At 51.4% G+C, this 19,784-nt stretch overlaps 2 protein-coding genes and 1 long non-coding RNA gene across 3 annotated transcripts; 1 reads left to right on the top strand and 2 right to left on the bottom strand.

The window, feature by feature from the left end:
• Window positions 1–5: 5 nt before the first annotated feature.
• Window positions 6–1,958, bottom strand: RNASEK (ribonuclease K). The gene is made up of 4 exons (XM_058431439.1): window positions 1,779–1,958; window positions 1,001–1,217; window positions 794–870; window positions 6–393 (listed from the first exon to the last, which is right to left on the bottom strand). The coding sequence occupies exons 1-4, from the start codon at window positions 1,850–1,852 to the stop codon at window positions 252–254; spliced, it is 510 nt and encodes a 169-aa protein (XP_058287422.1). The 5' UTR covers window positions 1,853–1,958; the 3' UTR covers window positions 6–251.
• Window positions 1,864–17,904, top strand: LOC116458269 (uncharacterized). Its single transcript, XR_004245278.2, has 4 exons — window positions 1,864–2,340; window positions 4,616–4,709; window positions 14,512–14,840; window positions 17,018–17,904. It is a non-coding gene; the product is annotated as an uncharacterized LOC116458269 (long non-coding RNA).
• Window positions 3,751–18,098, bottom strand: ALOX12 (arachidonate 12-lipoxygenase, 12S type). The gene is made up of 14 exons (XM_032137835.2): window positions 17,895–18,098; window positions 17,072–17,273; window positions 15,501–15,582; window positions 15,266–15,388; window positions 15,047–15,150; window positions 14,637–14,797; window positions 13,628–13,771; window positions 12,293–12,502; window positions 9,485–9,571; window positions 8,809–8,978; window positions 8,243–8,364; window positions 4,658–4,758; window positions 4,379–4,549; window positions 3,751–4,261 (listed from the first exon to the last, which is right to left on the bottom strand). Exons 1-14 carry the CDS (start codon window positions 18,027–18,029, stop codon window positions 4,082–4,084), a joined length of 1,992 nt encoding a protein of 663 aa, XP_031993726.1. The 5' UTR covers window positions 18,030–18,098; the 3' UTR covers window positions 3,751–4,081.
• Between the last annotated feature and the right edge of the window lie 1,686 nt (window positions 18,099–19,784).

Below are 19,784 nucleotides of genomic sequence, written 5' to 3'. Positions count from 1 at the left end.
AGGGCTTAAGAGAGCAGATTCTCTTTATTGAGATACGGGACACAGCGAAGGGTGGAGAGACGGAACAGCCCCCCAGCCTCAGCCCTCTCCGCGGGAGCCGGATGCCAGAGATGGGAGAAGCGATTCAGTCTCTTGCCCGGGAAACCCAGTCCCGCAGAGGGCGCCGGCAAGGGTGGGACGCGACCCGGGTGACGCGGTGCAGGGAGTCTTTAAATAGAGGAGGGGCTGGAGCGGGGAAACGCGCCGGGGCCCTAGCGCACCATGTATTCCTTGCGCTTATTGAGCCGAACTTGGCAGAAAGAGAAGCCTCCGAGGAGGAGGTAAAGGCCCGCAGCGATGAAACAGTTGTAGCTGACTTGCTCGTAAAGGTTGTATATGTTCTGGGGGCCATTCCTGGGGGTGGGAATGAAGCAAAGGGGTCAAACATTAATAGGAGCCAACATTTTCTGAGCACTACGTGCCCTACACCTGTCTAGGCGCTGTTACGTATATTACTTTATTCAATCTTCTTGACCATCTTATGGGGTGAGATCTGTCATAGCAGCCATTTTGCAGAGGTGGACTGAGAGGCACAGAAAAGTAAAATACCTAAAGAGGCCACACCTAAAGTGGTGGGTTTGGGATGGCCGCTGAGGTCTGACTCCCTGGCTCCTAACGACATTCTCAAGAAAGCCGCTCTCCAAGTCCTCTAACCTAGGGGCCCTAAGCACCCGGCCTCCCAGACGTAATTCTGACCCTAGGCCTCGCCACCTCCCACCTGCTCCCAGCTCGCCTCCCCCACCCGAATACTTACTCAAAATCTTTCTCCGTGAAGGGAACGTCCTCAATCAACACAGCGGAATGGACATTGAAAAATATTCCGAGCATTATCTGGGAAAGGGGAATGGGTAGACTGTTGAATTCAGGCACCTGACCTCATGTTCACTTCGTAAACCCCTCCCATTTCCAATGTTGCTACAACACCCGAGCCTGAGATTAACCAAAACGAGGTGGTGGTTACTGGATTCGGACTCAGCCACCTGGAACAGGGCGTGAGGTGGTGACATTGAGACAAGTGGCCGAGGCAAGGGTGGGAATAGTGACCAAGCCATCTCTCCCGGGAACCCAGATTATCGTCCTCCCTGGAGGCGTCATCATCACGGGACAGTGCGGAAGAGGGGAGGGAGAACTGGCACTTCTTCATATCATTTCTTCTTGAAGTGGCGGTGGGTGGATTACTGGGAAAACAAGGCCCAGCTACCCATTTCTGGAACAAGCACTGTCTTTTCCTCCCAAGTCCTCCATTCAACTCAAGCATCTCTCAGGAACCCCGCTCTTGTTTCTCCTACCTTGAGGGGTCTCCACATTTACCAGCCCTGGCTCCTCCCACTCCAGGGCCCTTCGCTCCAGTTCCCTTTTTTCTTTTTCTTTGGGGACGGAGTCTCGCTCTGTCACCCAGGCTGGAGTGCAGTGGCGCGATCTCGGCTCACTGCACCCTCCGCCTCCCAGGTTCAAGCGATTCTCCTGCCTCAGCCTCCCAAGAGGCTGGGATTACAGGCTCCCACCACCTTGCCCGTCTAATTTTTGTATTTTTATTAGAGACAGGGTTTCACCATGTTGGTTAGGCTGGTCTCTAACAGTTCCCATTTTTCAATTTCAGTCTGTCTCCTTCTCCGGGGCCTGTAGATCCCCAGCCCCTCCGGCCTGCCTGCGGCCCAGAGTTTCCTCGCCTCCCAGCCCTCCCAGCCCGGAGCCCCTCAGGCCCTCTCCGATCCTTGCTGGGGAGTCCCCTCACCAACATGATCACTCCCCAGGCGCTGAGGACGATGCCGCAGGCGGCCAGCTTCGGCCCACAGCACAGGAGCGACGCCATGAAGAAGGGAGTCGGGGATCGCCGAGGTGCAAGCAGGCTCGGAAAGCGGTGGGAGAAAGCCCAGGATGTCCTCGCAGGGCTGCAGAGGGGGCGTGGCCCCGGCCTCAACCATCCCACCCGGGGGCGGCAGGCGGACAAGGCTGGCGTCCTCTCAGGACTTTCGCGGGAGACGGCGGTGTCTGAAACCGAAGCTGCTCCCGGGGAAACCCGTCTTGACCTCTGTAGCTGGGGCGTGAGTATTGGAAGGGCGAGGGCCTCCGGTTTGTTGGTCCCCCTCCCCTTGCACACGGGAATGGAAGGAGCTGGCATGTCACGTGACCAAGTCTGTCACGTCACGTGACGAGGAACTACGCTTAGGGAGGCCTTAGGGGAAAAAGTCTAACTGGCGGAGCTCCTGGGAACTGGGGCGATGGGCTCTTAGTATCGGAGGATTGGAACCGTCTGATTTTTACCTGAAATTCCTTAGTCTCTCATGTGTTGGGGAAATGGTAAGTAAGACAGATTTTCACCATCAGAGAGCGTTTCTATCTCTACTCCCTTTTAAAATTGAGATTCTGACAGTATAAAGGATTTAGGACCCCCTTTTGGGGATCAGGCATGGTTTTGTGGCTTTAAAACGCTTTAAAATTGCTGAAGGTTCTTGGTATTGGAACTGTTTCTCCTAAGTAACATTTTATCATCACTGTAACTCTCGATGCCAAATCCAGGAAAAATGGGCGGTTAGGAGAAGTCCAGGGAAAGCCGACTGAGCAGGTAGTGAAGGTAAGCAGTCCTGTTAAATGTACACAAAAATGTCACTTTGCTTCTCTACTTTAAACTAGGAAAACTGATAGGTCTCTTGAATAAGGTAGGATATAAGATTTTAAAATATAAATAGGTCATCCCCTCCAAAAAAGCTGTTTGTATGCTTAACTGGTGAGTGACAGATCTGTAATAATTATTTAGAAATAGGAATATCGAGGCGGGCGGATCACCTGAGGTCGGGAGTTCGAGACTAGCCTGGTCAACATGGCGAAACCCCGTCTCTACTAAAAATTACAAAAATTAGCCGGGTGTGGTGGCATGAGCTTGTGATCCCAGACACTCGGGATGCTGAGGCGGGATAATCGCTTGAACCTGGGAGGCGAAGGTTGCAGTGAGCTGAGATGGCGCCACTGCATTCCAGCCTGGGCGATAGAGACTACTTCTCAAAAAAAAAAAAAAAAAAAATAGGGATATTTGAAGAACACAATTTTGCACCGAGCAAGTTGTACCCACTCTAGTGAGGACAGTGACCTCAGAATAATTGAGAGGGATCATTTGACCTTGAGACCCCAGGACCTAACAAATAAACACTATCATTGGCTAGAATAACTTTGTAGTTCTTGTCTATTTATTTTGTGCATATTGTTCTTAAAAGGCTTGTGAAAGATAACTTGGAATGTGGGAAACACATAGATCCCAGAGTATTAAAGGGGCTGGAAAAGTAGCCTTGAGACATGAATTATGTGCCTGTCATCTGGGACTGTTTGGAGAAAGAAGCCATTTGGGGGCAGTGGTTTTTATTCTGCCCCCAAAACATCATTCAGGGACTTTTGGGGTACATGGGTTAATAGGAGAAATATGGGTGGAAGGAAATTGCCAAAGAACCGAGTCAGGAATTTGTTCATTGGCCACCAGGCATGAAGGTTAGTTCCTGGGAATGGAGAGTTAGCTGAGGTAAGTTGATTTTTCTAAGAAATCTCCCTGCTCCATGATCTTGGATGTTTTGGAAGTAGGGTCAGGGCCTCAGGCTAGTGCAGGGTTCAAGGGCCAAATCCAGTCTGTAGCCTGGCTGTGCATGTCTCAAACAAAGCATATTTGTTTGTGGATCTTTTTTGCATTTAAATGGTTGAATAAACCAAAAGAAGACTATTTTGTGACGTAACATTCATATCTCAGTGTCCATAAAGGTTTATTGGAACACAGTCACACTCATTTCCATGTTGTCTATGGCTGCCTTCATGCTGCAGCAGGAGAGCTGAGTAGTTGAGACAGTGACTATGTGGCCTGCAAAGGGTAAAAAAGGATCTAGTCTTTGCAGAGAAAGTTTACTGCTCCCCTGGGCTAGTGGGATACTAATGTAGGGGGTTTAACTGGGGGAGAAAATAGAGCCTTAGCAGCAGAGACTTTAGGAAAGCATGAAATTCAAGATAGAAATGTCAGTCCTAAAGCTGATGTGAAATCTTGCAGGTAGAGTCACTCTAGGGCTCAGATGGTGACACTGTTCTCTATGCAGCTGGGCTTCAGATATTCATAGGGCCAGTCAAGTTGCTCATTCCGGGCTGTAATCTCCTTTTCCAGCTTTTCCAAATCTGTTCGGAATTGGTTTAGCACAGCTTTGGGCTTGGGGCCTGAGAAATATTTTTCTTTGTGATGCCCCAGAGGCACCTGAGACAGAACAAAGGATTAATCAGTTTCTAAAGACAAATGCACCTAGAGCCCAGCCCCTCACTCTGATGTTTCCTTTCCAACTGTCATTTCCCTCTCCCGAGAGTCCCCTCTCACCATGTCCGGCTGGCGGCGACTCAGATGCCATGAGATGGCCATTTGAAGACAGGCCTGCCGGACATCAGGTAGGGACCCCATCACTGTGGCCATCGTCACATCTTCCTTGGTGGTGGGTGGGGGCATCCGCATTGTGCACGGGGCATTAGGGACCCAGGCATACCAGTCCAGCTGGAGGAAGAAACTGGAAGCCTAGAACCCTGGTACTTAGGGTTTGAACTCCCATCTCTCCCTCAGGTCACCTTGCCTTCAGGGACCTGGGCTTTCAGCTGTCCATACCTGGCCCTGGTTGATGGCGGCATGCTGGGCAGTGCATGTGAAGACGCACATGGTGAGGAAATGGCAGAGTTGACTCTGGGACTGGAAGGAGACAGGGAAACCTGGGCAGGAAAGGAATAGGAGTTAGAAGCTACAGCATAAGAGGAGAGGAACAAAGGCTGTTGTTTTGGGATGCCCATATTTTAGAATTGATGAGTATTTGTTCATTTTATTTAGACATATTTGCATCAGACATGGGTTTAAGTCCTGGCTCAATCACTTACACTTAGTTACCATAGGCCAGCTTAACCTCTTTGAACCTCAGTTTTTTCACCTGTAAAATATGGATGATACCTACATTATATATGAGATGATGTATCAAAATCACCTGGTCTGTAATAAATGCTCAATAAGTAATAATTATTGTTATGGAAGGATTGGGGGCTGAAAAGTTCTGAGTGACCAAATATTCCTTGCCTCAAAAAGTGGTTAAGAATTGAGGGAGGCGGCCAGGCGCGGTGGCTCACGCCTGTAATCCCAGCACTTTGGGAGGCCGAGGTGGGCGGATCACAAGGTCAGGAGATCGAGACCATCCTGGCTAACACGGTGAAACCCCGTCTCTACTAAAAATACGAAAAGTTAGCCAGGTGTGGTGGCGGGCACCTGTAGTCCCAGGTACTCGGGAGGCTGAAGCAGGAGAATGACGTGAACCCAGGAGGTGGAGCTTGCAGTGAGCTGAGATCGTGCCACTGCACTCCAGCCTGGGCGACAGAGCGAGACTCTGTCTCAAAAAAACAAAACAAAACAAAACAAAAAACAAGAATTGAGGGATCCATGGTCAGTGACTCATGCCTGTAATCCCAGCACTTTGGGAGGCCAAGGCAGGAGGATTGCTGGTAGTCAGGTGACAGAGCAAGAACCTGTCTCTATTTAAATATTACAAAATAAATAAATAATTTAGGGATGCGTACTCCTATTCCCAGACAGAATTACAAGTGTCTGTGTTATAAGGTGGGGAATAAGTCATGGATTTCCAGTGTCACAGCTAAGAGGGGCTCCCACAAAGGTTATCTCAGGCCACTCATCTTACAGTGGATATGGGGCTCAGAGACCTGATAATCTTTTTTTTTTTTGAGACGGAGTCTTGCTCTGTTGCCCAGGCTGGAGTGCAGCGGCACAATCTCGGCTCACTGTAACCTCTGCCTCTCAGGTTCAAGTGAGTCTCCTGCCTCAGCCTCCCAAGTAGCTGGGATTACAGGCTCCCACCACCATGCCCGGCTAATTTTTGTATTTTTAGTAGAGATGGGGTTTCACCGTGTTGGCTAGGCTGGTCTCGAACTCCTGGCCTCAGGTGATCTGCCCGCCTCGGCCTCCTAAAATGCTGGGAGACCCGATAATCTTATCAGTTAAGTGGAATAAATATAATTACTCTCATTTTATAGGTAAGAAAATGAAAGCCCATAGAGAATAAACTGTCAGGACTGCATAGTTGGGAAAAGGCAGAGGCTGACCTTGAACTCAGGTTCCTGACTGTTAATCCCATGGCATTTTAAATTTTAGCCTCTAAAATGTCTGTTGGGAAAACTAGACAAAAGTGAGCTATGAGAACTGAAAGAGAACAAGGGGGAGGGCAGTTAGTGGAGGTTAAAGTTAACATGTGTCATGAACTGAATGTCTTTGGCTCCAAAAAATTTTTATATTGAAATCTAATCCCATTGTGATGGTATTTGGAGGTGGAGCCCCACATTAGGGCATGAGGGTGCAGCCCTCCTGAATGGGTTTATTTATTTATTTATTTATTTTGGATGGAGTCTTGCTCTGTCCTCCAGGCTGGAGTGCAGTGGCGCGATCCCGGCTCACTGCAAGTTCCGCCTCCCAGGTTCACGCCATTTTCCTGCCTCAGCCTCCCAAGTAGCCGGGACTACAGGCGCCCGCCAACATGCCCGGCTAATTTTTTGTATTTTTAGTAGAGACGGGGTTTCACCGTGTTAGCCAGGATGGTCTCGATCTCCTGACCTCGTGATCCGCCCGCCTCGGCCTCCCAAAGTGCTGGGATTACAGGCTTGAGCCACTGCGCCCGGCCTGAATGGGTTTAATACCTTTATGAGCAGAGGACAGAGTGCTAGCTTGCTATCTTTCTGCTATGTGAGGACACAGGGAGAAATCGGCTGTGGGCAGCCTGGAAGAGGGCTCTCACCAGAACCTGATCTTGAACTTCCAGCCTCCAGAACTGTGAGGAATACATTTCTGTTGTTTATAAGCCACCTAGTCTATGGTGTGTGGTTTTGTTTTTGTTTTTGTTTTTTTTTTGAGATGGAGTTTCGCTCTGTTGCCCAGGCTAGAGTGCAATGGCGTGATCCGGCTCACCTGCAACCTCTGCCTCCCAAGTTCAAGCGATTCTCCTGCCTCAGCCTCCTGAGTAGCTGGGATTACAGGTGCGTGCCACCACGCCTGGCTAATTTTTGTATTTTTAGTAGAGACGGGGGTTTCACTATGTTGGCCAGGCTGGTCTCAAACTCCTGACCTCGTGATCCACCCACCTCAGCCTCCCAAAGTGCTGGGATTACAGGCGTGAGCCACTGCACCCAGCAAATGTTTTGTTGTAGTAGCCCAAACTGCTAGGAGCCTAAGGGACTGTACTGAGAAGAGCTAGAGAGAGTTTGGTCCTGGAAGGGTAGGGTGGTGCAGATTCCCCAGGGAGAGGCTCCCTCCAGGGTAAGGATGTTTGCCACATTCCCAGGATTGGCCATAAGGGCTCCCCAGTAAATGTCTGTAGTTGTCCCACAGAGGCAGAGGATGGCATTCAAGGCCTAGGTCTGAAGTGTGAGGGGGAGGGGCCGAAGGATGAGTGACAGTAGTGCAGGCTGGTGCCTGTGTGATTCAACCTAAGAGCTCAGCAAAGGCTTTTTCTTCCTCAGAGGCTCAAATGTGGGGAACGAGAGTTGACTAAAGGTCGTGGCTAGATTTTGGCCAAGGGGTGGTTAGGGTGGGAGGGTTGGATTAGCCAAAGAAACCTGAGCCCCAAGGATCAGGGTGCTGAGTTTGGGTTTGAGGCAAAGCATGTCTATACATTGAGCTTGCATCAAGAGCTGACCTTACATCAAGAGCTGACCTTGCACTGTAGCAAGCATGCAGTATTCCTGGACCCTCTGGGCATGCTGGACAGTGGCAGGCAGGAAGAGAGGGAGGGAAAGCCAGGGTGGGTCCTTACGGGCTTTGGAGGGAAAATCTTCCCATTTACATCCTCAGTTAGGAAAGCGGAACCATCAGGAGAGAATATGAGCCCAGCAGGGACTGTGCAGACCCCTCCCAGCTGCGGCTGTGGCCTGGTGGGCCCCAGGATATGGCAGTTCAGGGGCATCTGTGACTGGGGTGTGGTGGGACTAGGGGTTGATGGCCAGGGTCTCTGAGGAGGACAGTCCTTGGGTCTCTAGAATTGTCCGAGTCTGAGGAGGTGGGAATGGGATACACATGCTTTCAAACCGTGTGGAGGGAGGAAGGGAGGCGTGATGAGAGGCTGGGGTCCTGTCCCCAGAAGGGCGGGGCTGGGAAGGGGCCCTGGCAGAGTCTCCCAGGAGCTTCTTCTGTCTCTAGAACGGATCTTACCTCGGTCCTGGGCCTGGCACAGCCCCACCTCCGTGATCTCCCGACACCAGGCCTGCAGCTCAGGGTCCCCCTTCACTACGTCATCCCTTTGGTAGAAGAGGTGGACGATCCCCTCCACATACCTACCCAGGGGGAAAAGGCACTTGAGGGCAGAAGGCCCCGGCCTCTGACCTCTATTCCTCTTTCTGTGGCATCTGCCCAATGCTTCCACGGTATCTGGGAAGACACCTTGCCTTCGGGACATCCTCAGCCCTCTAAACACACTAGCATCTCATGGAAGATGTGGGTTCTTAGTTCTAGGAATTCGCACGGTTGCTGTCATACATCCTCAGAAAATCCTGATTTTTCCAGACACCTCCCCCAGTCTCCCCCCACAGCTCCCCTCACCTCCTCTCTCTGCCCCATCCCAGTCTCCTCATTGTCAGAGCCACCCACTGTGTCCTCACTTTTCCTCATCTCTCCCCAGGATTGAGTTCTCTGCTTTTCCTGTCTGGACCTTCTTGCTTTTGCCCCATGCTGGCCTCAGGCCAGAGCCCCCCCCCATTTCTCAGCTCCTCCTTACTCACCTGGCAATGATCTCCCAGAGCCGTAAGGCATCACGGGCATAGAGAGCACCTGGGAGTTCCAGCAGGCCCCGGTCAGCCAGGTCGTCAGGAGGACAGAGGGAGCAGTAGGTCAGCTGAGCCGCCGCCCGACGGAGCAACTGCACATGGCCCCCTCCACCTGTGCTTACTGCCTGGGACAGGAGATCACAGGTCTTAGAGGGGGAAACAGGGCTGGAGAACCATCACATCTTCCATAAAGTGGGGCAGATGTGGGATTTTCAGATATTAAGACATGGGTAGATCATGAGGTGGGTAGATCATGAGGTCAGGAGTTCGAGACCAGTCTGGCCAACACAGTGAAACCCCATCTCTACTAAAAATACAAAAATTAGCTGGGCATGGTGGCGGGTGCCTGTAATTCCAGCTACTCGAGCGGCTGAGGCAGGAGAATCGCTTGAACCCAGGAGGCGGAGGTGGCAGTGAGCCGAGATGGCGCCACTGCACTCCAGCCTGGGCGACAGAGCTAGACTCTGTCTCAAAAAAAAAAAAAAAAAAAAAAAAAAAAAGACATGGGTATAAAAGGGACAGGTTCATAGGTTAAGAGTGAGGACATTCACACATAGTTGGTCTTGGATCCTGAAAGTGGCAGCTCATGGAGAGATGGATGAGGCAGTCCCATGACCCGTACCCTCCTCACCTTATCAAAAATTCCTCCATCTGAGATGAGTTGGGTCCGGGCCCGGGTGTTGATTTCCATGGTGTAGCGGATATGGGGGATCAGGAACTGGAGAGGAGGAGATTGGAGGGCGTGACTGGTGGAGACCATGCTTGGGTCCTTCCTGGTAGGACCTGGCACCCAGCGTGGCGCCTTCTCCTCTTGATGCTTTCCTTGACAGGCTGGTCTCCTGCTGCTCTGATCACTCACTGTTGTGCTCTCCAACTTCCCTGCAAGTTGGGTCCTGGAGCCAGACTGACCAGGATTTTAACCTACACTTTACTCCTCATTTTGAGACTTGGCCAAGTTAATAACCTTTTAATCTGCAATCTCTTCATTTGTCAACAGGGGGCAGTAATAGACTCTCTTATCTCAGGGGCTGTGGTGATCCTCACCTAAGTGATGTTGGAGAGTGTCCATTACACACAAGAGTCCTGGAATAGTAGCTGTCCGCTTCATTGTTTCCACCTTGAGTATAGGTATCTTATGAATCAGCCCCTTCTGATTTTCTTTGCTACCTCCTCTGTCATTCACATTCTCTTAAACTAGCCTCTCTGCTTATTATCAAAGCTGCATCTCCATCTTTTAGTTGTTTCACAGTTGGGGGTTTCTTCAGGGGACGGGTGGGGAGAATACTTGCGGTCAGAACTAGAAGAGCTGTATTCAGCTACCTGTTTAAGCAAATCTTTCTCCACTCTTGGGCCCCTCCTCTCCTGCTTTTCCTTAGCTATTAAAAAAAGGCCACCTGGTCCTTACATGCGTTTCTTTTTATCTTAGACTGTTTGTCTTCCTTTCCACATAGTTAATATGCAGGTTTCAAGCAGTTTTGGTGCGTGTCTGAATTGTTGATGCTGGACACTGGCAATGACCCCAGTGACACCTTTGGTGGGACTTGGGAGGCTGAGGCAGGAGGATCGCTTGAGCCCAGGAATTTGAGACTAGCTTGGGCCACATAGCGAAACCCTGTCTCTACAAAAAATAAAAAAAGTTAGCCAGGCATGGTGGTGCACACCTGTAGTCCCAGCTACTCTGAAGGCTGAGGTTAGAGGATCGCTTCAGCCCAGGAGTTTGAAGCTGCAGTGAGTTATGATTACGCCACTGCACTCCAGCCTGGGTGACAGAGTGAGAACTTGTCGCTGAAAAAGAAAAATTTTGCAAGAACTAAGGTTTTTCGTAGCATTTAGCTTGTGTCACACCATTAAATCATTTTAACCTTTAACAACCTCACAATGGAACATGCGAGGACATCTGGAAATTATTGAGGCCGGGGTACAGGACTGAGACCCCAGCAATCCAAAGCCAGAGCCTGCATAGCCACTGTGAAGACATCTGCAGGCTTGACCCTCGTGTGCATCTGCCAGCAAGTCAGCTGTCTGCCGGGGGGTGGCATTACTGTGGTGAGTGGAGACACGGACAGGACTGAACTAGGAAAAGGAATTGTAAGTGTGAATAGAGGCTTCACTTGTTCGTGTGGAGCAGAGGATGGGGAAGCAGGAGAGACAGCATGAGATGAATGAAATCCAAGATTCCATTCATCAGACTGGTCTCCATCTTGTCTATGTTACCGAAGGGGAAAACTCCAGAGGGGGCACAGCTATACTGGCCAGGCTTGGGGGGTCTGGGTGGAGGCCCCCAGCGAAAACACAATTCAGTTGTTTTTACCCAGGACTTACTTACATAACTTGCCAGTACATCAAACTCCATGTACCTAAAACCAAACATCTCATTTTTGCCGACTCTGGTTTCTTCTAACTTTACTGTTTCTTACAATTACTCTGGTTTGTAAGCTTGTATCATTTTTGTGCTCCCTCTGCCAAGTTCCCTGTATATAAAGTATCATCAAGATTTTAAGAACATTTTCTTAAGCAAGCACAGGTCTTATTTTGCCTTCTCCCTAGCAATATATACAGAACTCACTGTTTTATAAAATTACAGTCTTTCTTTCTTTTCTTTCTTTCTTTCTTTTTTTTTTATTTATTTAGAGACCGGGACTTGCTGTGTTGCCCAGGCTGGTCTTGAACTCCTGGTCTTAAGCAATCATACTGCTTTGGCCACCCAAAGCACTGGGATTACAGGCATGAACCACCACACCCAGCTCTTAAAACCACAGTATTTCTAGGTCAGTATAACACACCCGCCCCAGGGACTTACAGGTGTGGCAGAAGCTTGGACTTCTGGCTTTTCTCTCTCTTGCACCCAGGCACGCTGCAGCTACCGTTTCCTCCCTTCACTACGTTTTAGATTCTTTCCTTTTCATTCCTGTCATTACCATGCTAACGTACATCTCTATCCACCTTACTGTTGGGCAGGTATGAGTGGCTTGCTGGCTGCTCTTCCTTGCCTTTTGATCTGTTTCTACTTAGCTGACTCCTCAGTTGGGGAGAAACATTCTTCATCAATACTAGACTGTTATAGGCTGTCCTTTGTGATTTCAAACTGTAGTACCAGATACTGTTCTCTGGTTGGTTCTTATGGGCATCACTTGTTTTTCTGGCTAGATACTAAATCTAAGGTAGGAATACGGCTTTTGTTTTACTAACGGTGTTCAAGCCCTACTGTGAGCGCACTGCTAGATGTCAGATCTCTGAGAATTTCAGAGGGTTCCTATATAATGTTAAGTGACTAAACTTAATAAACTTAATTAAAATCAACATCTCAAGATATTGAGACAGTCTCCTCTTCACTCACAAATTGCTACAAAGAGTTTTTGCTGCTGCAATATCATTTGATCCTGGGCTGTTCCTCTCTCTGGGGTCTGAGGGATATGTGATTTAATAGATTAGTAAGTACCTTGAAGATGGGGTGCAGTCCTGGGAGGCACCGCATGGTGGCGACAGCGATGACCTCAGCCACCAGATGAGTGTTCAGCAAGTGATACTGGAGCTCGTGCAGTTGGAAATCTGAATTTCGGACCCAGGACTTTGCCAGGAGCCAGGCAAGTGGGGGGTCTGAGGGCAGGAACAGTGTTGGGGTTGGAGAGCTGGGGTTGGGAGGCTGAATCTGGGAGAAAGAGGAATTACTGAACTCCCATTCCATCTATGACATTATAGTCAGCATTCTTGGGGAAACAGAGATGACTAAGTAAGATTATTGCCTTCTAGGAGGTTATAGTCTAGCAGGAGGACTGTGAACCCTCCCAGCCTGCCACTCCCTAGCAGGAGTGCCCTGATGTCAGGTGGAAGGCAGGAGGGACTGGAAGAAGGGGGTCCAGAAGGAGGCCCTAACAGTGGTGTGGGAGAAACCTGCTGCTTTGGGGTCGGTGCTCAGATGGTGGTGGAATGTGAAGGAGAAGTAGGAGGTGTAAGATGATTGACAGTTCTTGTCTCCTGAGTGTTAAGAATAGTGAGAGAAGGCCAGGTGCGGTGGCTGACACCTGTAATCCCAGCACTTTGGGAGGCCGAGGCAGGCAGATTACTTCAGCCCAGAAGTTCAAGACCAGCCTGGGCAATATGGCGAAACCCCATCTCTACAAAAAATACAAAAATTAGCCAGGCCCACGTGGTGGCACATGCCTGTGGTCCCAGCTACTGGAGGGACTGAGGTGGGAGAATCACTTGAACCCAGGAGGCGCAGGTTGCAGTGAGCCAAGATCGCACAACTGTACTCCAGCCTGAGTGACAGAGTGAGATTCTATCTCAAAAAAAAAAAATATTGAGAGAAAAGGTAGTCAAGAGACGATGAGGGTTCAGAGTCAGAGGCCACTGAGAGATGAGATAGCGATTCTGAAAGTGTAGTCCCAAACTGGTAGTGTCAGCACCACTTCGGAACTTATAAAAACGCAGACTCTCAGTTCCCACCCCAGACATACTGAATCAGAAAGTCTGGTCATGGAATCCAGAAATCTGCATTTCAACAGGCACTTCAGGTGATTCTGATGCACACTGAAGTGTGAGGACCATTGGATACAGGATGAGAACTCCAAGAGGCCATTTTGACTCTTGAACAAGTAACTCTAGTTGGATGAGGCAGGAGAGACGAGGGTCCAGGCAAATAGTGACATGAAGACAAGTCTCACTGAGTGAGGATGGGGTTTGGGAGCCAAGAGCCAGGGGCTGGGTTCCTGGGAGCAGAGGTTGAGGTGAACAGAGCGCAACGTTGCGGGAGAGGCCCAGGGCCGGCTCTTACCTGGATGACCATGGGCAGCAGCTTCCCACTGGGCTCCATCTTCAGCATGACGAGGGGGGCAGCCAGGTACTGCTTCTCTCCTCGGATCACGTTGGCTGGAATTCCATCCAGGAGGATGAAGTCAGCTTCAAACAGGGAACCATTCTGGGGACAGGAGGGATGTATCCATTTTTAGAGTTCAAAGTCTACCCCCAGGGGACCAGGGCAAAGGGCAAGAGATTTAGTCTAGCTTCTTGCCATTCTCCTGGGTCAGTACCGGAGTGCTGTTGGGAGAACTAGAGCCCCTGGTCCAGTTCCTCTCATCTTAAAGTGAAGAAACAGTCTGGTGAGGGTAGACGTCTTGTGCGTGGATGTGGTGGCAGATCTGGGTTTGGAACCAGGCCTGCTCAATCCAGTTGGCATCACAGGCATTATAAACTGACCACCTGTCAAATGGCCAGGCCCCTTTCTGATCATTCCCGAATGGTCTGCGCTCCGGTTTTGGCTCCTATCAGCTCAGCAAATGCTCTTTCATTCCCTATTCAAATCTCGCCTCCTCTGCCAAATATTCCAGAGAGCTTCTCCTCGCCACCCCTGCCACCGCATACAGCACACACACGCACACGCACACATTTGGCCTAGGCTTGTCCTCAGTACAGTCCATCGCTTCCAAACCCCGCTTTCTTTTTCTAGAAAGCCTCCCCGATTCTCCCCACCTGATGGCACTGCCTCACTTTTCTCCCTACCCATGAACACTGGAGTCCAGAACACTGCGGCCAGGCAATGCCGCTTCCTGCTAACATCTCCAGCCCCTCTGTGTGCTGGGATCCGTTCTATTTTCCCCTTCCTGCTGGGAGCTCCTCATTGTTTCTTCTCCTACATCTTTTATTTCTGTATTTTTCCAGCACAGGACTGCACCAAGGGGCAACGCAGTACTGCAGCCTTCCTCTGACTCAGTTTGGATTCTCTCTGTCCGTTCTCACCACACTACTAAGGAGAGAACATTGCCAGGCAGGGGAAGGAGAGGTACCTGCAGTTCTTTCTCCAGTTCAGCCCGAAGCTCTTCCATCCCCGAAGGCAGCACTAGCCTGGAGGGCAGAGAGGTCGAGCGTCTCAACAGCATGGGGTTGACACCATTGAGGAACTGGTAGCCGAACACCTCATCATCCTGCCAGCACTGGTGAACCTTCTCTGTGGTGGGCGGTGGAAGGAGGATATATGTACCATAGCCTGCGTATCCCTTCTCCAAAGTCTACCCCAGGGGTTCAGGTATATGACCCACCCTGAACCCAGCTTCTGCATTTTCATTCTCAAGGCCTCTCTGAGTTGACCAGATATGATAAGGTCTCTTCTTGCAAAGAGTTATAGGGGACTGTGGAGTGTGATGAGTCATCCAGAGGGGCCATTAAGGGATTATGGGGACCTGGGGGAACCACTGACCAGCCAGGGCACTCTTCTGGCCCCAGAAGATCTGATCAAAGTCTTCTAGGCAGTTCCAGGAGCTCAGGAGGGTGTAAACACGTTTGAGGGCCATCTCCAGAGCCCTAGGACAGGTATTGAGGCTTAACTCATCAGCTGATCCCTCAGTCCTGCACCATCTACCATCATTCTTGGCCCTCCCAGCCCTTATTTCACTCCGAGGTCTAGCCGTTTTCTCACCCTGCCTTCAGTGTCCATTCAAAGTCCAGCCTCTTCTCCTCATGGAATCTCATATTTGGAGGTAGATCATCCTTACGGTCTGCAGCGATGGTCAGGGGTAACCCTTCCTTCCAGGTGGCCCAGCTAGGAGTTGGGGACAAAGCTTCAGGAAGGATGTCATGGTCAGTGATGGGGACAGGGGCAGGGAAGGGGTGGGACAGTGGTGGCGGGGTTAGTTTAAGGGGTGGGTGGTCACCAGTAGATCTGCTGTCTGTCTTTCAGTTCCTTCTCTCGATGCTTCTGGAACACGTCCAAGGCATTGTCTCCCGGCAGGCGGGCTGGGGAGACATCAGGACAATTGGCCTCACGGCTCTGTCTGGTCCTATGCCCACCTCTTGTCCTCATCTCCCTGTGGTTAGCCGTATTCCATGTTTTCAGCCATGCACCGTTGCTTTTATCTCTGGCTTTGCCTCATTTGATTATCCCCTAGACACGTTTATCCCATCTTTGCCAACTTTGCACTCCTGCTTTCTCTTATTTCAGCCCTCATCCTTTGCCTGTAGATAAAAACCTCCTGTTTGCCACCATTTCTTGCTCCTTCACTCATCTTCCCCTACCTGGCCTTACTTCATCAATATCTATGGTTGGAAAGAAATCGCCTTAATTAAGGTGATGAAATCTTAGTCACATATACACCTACACCTACTGTCTACTACAGATTGCTTTGATTAATTTCACGTCTTAAACCTCACCTGCCACGCCTTCACCTGTCCTCAAAAGATTCTACATTTGCTTTTTTTTTTTTTTAAACCTCATCTTTCTGGATTTACCATCATAATCTGTATCTGTTGACTTATTCTGGGTCTTTTCTGCATTTACACTCACCTGTCTCAAAGTCATAGATTTGATGTTCCATCCCTACTGCCCTCACTCGTCTCTGGATTCATCTCTCTTTTACTCGTCACCCATGGTTAAAAATTCACTATTTGGGCCGGGCGTGGTGGCTCAAGCCTGTAATCCCAGCACTTTGGGAGGCCAAGGCAGGCGGATCACGAGGTCAGGAGATCGAGACCATTCTGGCTAGTACAGTGAAACTCCATCTCTACTAAAAAAAATATAAAAAATTAGCCGGGCGTGGTGGCGGGCGCCTGTAGTCCCAGCTACTCAGGAGGCTGAGGCAGGAGAATGGCGTGAACCCGGGAGGTGGAGGTTGCAGTGAGCCGAGATCGCGCCACTGCACTCCAGCCTGGGCGACAGAGCAAGACTCCGTCTCAAAAAAAAAAAAAAAAAAAAAAAAAATTCACTATTTGCCATCCTCATTCCTCCCTGTCTCCTGCGGACCAGTGTGCTTCTTGTCTTTCATGGGTGTCTTGGTGTTATTCCAACCAGACCATCTCTCCAGCATCCTATGTTTGTTTCCCTTAAGTGTCTGCTCTCATGGGTCACCCACCCCCTTCTGTTCCATGTGGTCCCCTCACCTGTCTTCTGAGTCACCTTGACATCTCCTTCCTACTTTTACTTTGCTTCTCTGTTTTCCTGGATCGCTGCAACTCCCACTTTCTGTCTTTGCCTTCTTGGAAGATGGGATCTCCAGATCAGTTACTCCCTGCCTCCAGCCTCACACGCAGCCTCTCTTAGCCTGGGTAAAACTTTGGGAATTCATAACTCCTTCCCGTTTTCTGTCCAGCACGCTGGGATCCCTACACTTCACCTGCCCTGGGCCCATACATCCTCTTAAGTCTGCTCCGACCGTCCTTAACTCTGTCCTCCTAGCCCCGCAGCAGTTCCCAGGACCTTGTGCCTCCTTCCCCGACGCCGCCTGCTCACCGGTGCCCTCGGGCAGGCTCAGGATGTCCTCGCCCTGCACCCAGCGGTAGCACGGGAAGGCCGCCTCCACGCAGGCTCCAGGGCCCTGCACCGTGATGCGGTCGCAGAACCACGCGTCCTCCACCAGCCAGTGGTGTTTGCGCAGCCTCACGAACTGCAGGAGCCCCAAGTCCTCTGCAACGTCATGATCAAACTCCTCCTCCTGTGCAGGCCGGACCCAGGCCAGACTTAGTAGGAGGGACCCGGCCGAGGCCGTTTGGAGGACGGAACCGCGCTCCTGTGCAACCTCAGTTTCTCAGGGCCTCTAAAGACAGCATCGCCTCTTTCCCGCCCCCGCACGACCTGCTCTTTGGGTCTCAGACGCCCAGAGTCAGGTGCAGGACTAGGGCCCGCAGCGCCTGGAGCTGATGCTGGAGCAGCGTCGCCCGCGTGGGTGCCATTAACTGAGCTCTCCCCGCACCGGTGCTTGGAGGAGCTTCACGTCTGACCTCTGAACTCACACTTGCATGGGCTCTGGGTCACTGGGAGAAGGAGCTGGATGGAGGCTGCCGGGACCAGGGACGGGGAAGGGAGATGGGGTTGAGCCCAGCCCGGGATCCCAGCTCCGGACGCCGTCCCTGATCTTGCCCCTCTCGTCCCAACTTCGTGGAAGTCCCAGTCCGCGAGGTCGCGCTGTCACCTCGCCCCCAGCCTCCCGCCCTCCCGCCGCCAGCCCAGCTCGGCCCGGGCCCGGGGTCCCTGCTGCCCCCGCCCCCCTCGCTCCCTGCTGCCCCCGCCCCCCTCGCTCCTCGCTGCCCCCGCCCCCCTCGCTCCCCGCGCTGACCTCGCCCCGCGCAGGCCGCAGCTGCAGCTCCAGCTCCGCCTCCCCGCGCGCCCCGACCAGCCAAAGCTGCACACGGTTGTACGACCCGGAGAAGAGCCAGGCCCCGGTGGCCACGCGGATGCGGTAGCGGCCCATGGCGCCCCCCAGCAGCTTAGGCGAGGGGAGCCGGGTCCTGCGCTATTCCCGGGACCGCCCAGTGCTGCCGGCGCCTCGGGGCCAGTTCCAACCTTTAAAGGACGGGTCTACGGCCCCGCCCTCCTGGCAAGTTTTAGGCGCTCCCAAGTCCCCGCCCCAGACTAGCCCAAACCTGCGAGCAGAGCGGTAGAGCCGGCTGCGGGGACTGGCCGTGCCTCCTGGTTGGAGCGTAGCTGCAGGATGATAAAGAGGCCCGAGCCAGGGTGAGGCCAACGGGGTGGGTGCAGCGGGGCCTTCCTGGACCTCCCGGGAAGGTGGGATCGAGGTGGGCCTGAGCCCCCGGGTTGGAGCGAACATGGATGAAGACACTTCCCGAGGTCTCCAGGTCTTCTGGGGAGCTAGGAGGAAGTAGGGGATGAGTCCATCTTCCAAACGGAGAGGAAAGTCTCCGCTTTTCTGGGCTGGGACCCGGGGAAGGCAGTGGGCCGGCTTCTGGAAGGTCGGCCTGGGAGGCTGTGCTGGGGTCTGGGGATGTCCCGCAGCTAGACCCGGCGCGGCCCATGTGTCCTCCAGTACCTGAGCTCTACCGCCCTTGAACGCTGTGCTTCCATCAACGACCAGGGGTTCCACAGGCTACCTAGAACCTGGAAATGTAGCAGCTCAACACCTGCTTCTCACCCTGTTTCAAATATGTGGGCGCTGGGGTCCCAATGTACACCAAATATCATGGGCCAGACCTTTGAGCGAGGCCTGAGGCAGGGCAGTGAAAAACTCATTTTGTCCAACCTCCATAGCGGGTACAGACAATGTTAGGGACCCAGGAACACCAGTCGGGGTGTTACGGTGCGGGATGGAATTGCTTAGGGACCTGGCCTACATGGGCAATTCCCACGAACTTTGTCATTTCCAGGTGAGTGCAGCCCCTTCCGCTCCAGTAGGTTCCAGGTTAATTTTTTACCCCCAGGCTGTTTCCTGCTCCTTCATGGGTCTCAGGTCTCCTGGAAATCCAGGAACAGCAATGAGCCCACTGCTATTTAGGGCCTTTGTAAACACTGAAGGATGATTTGGAGCTCAGGCTTTCTCTCCCGTCCAGGAATCAGTGAGATGAAGCCTGCTGCACGGGTCCCTGTCTGGATCTTGATCCAAGTGGTTATATGCATTTAGCTCTCCGTGGATGTATCTGGTGGCCTGGGCTAGGCCAGTGTAAGGTAAATCTGCTTTCTTGAGCCAGTCCTCAAAAATGACTTGGTGGCCTAGTTGTTGGTAGAGGTAAGTGAGTAGCCCCGCCTTCCAGCCTCCAGATCAGACTCTATCTCAAAAAAAAAAAAAAAAAAAAAAAAAAAAAAAAGTCCCTTGCTGGATTCAATTCCCTTTCTTATCTTCTAGGTCCACTCTGGCCTACATCCTCTGTGCTCAGGACTACCGGTCAGCCATTTTCTGGTCCCCAGTTCTTCCAGTTTTCTGGGGTCACCCTATTCTGTAATATCCAAATAAAATGGCTCAAATTTCCATCCTGCCTAATAGTAGGATCTGGCCTTTCCACACACATTTTCATGGGTTACTTTTGCCTAGAAAAGAGTTTGTCTCATAGCTACTTCCAAAAGCACAGTTTCTCTGCTGTTTTGTGACTCCTTTTCTGCCCACTCTAGTGTACTCTATGGCCACGTGCAGAGAGAGGGAATGAATAATTGAAGAAACAGATTCAAGCTACTGTGCATGCTAAATGAGTGAATATGGCTAAACAGTGAGAACAGT

The sequence above is a fragment of the Hylobates moloch genome, unplaced genomic scaffold (genome assembly GCF_009828535.3).
Source record: "Hylobates moloch isolate HMO894 unplaced genomic scaffold, HMol_V3 SCAFFOLD_19, whole genome shotgun sequence".
Taxonomy (NCBI): domain Eukaryota; kingdom Metazoa; phylum Chordata; class Mammalia; order Primates; family Hylobatidae; genus Hylobates; species Hylobates moloch.
Note: the sequence above shows the minus strand (reverse complement) of the source record. Positions and strands in the feature narration are given on the sequence as shown.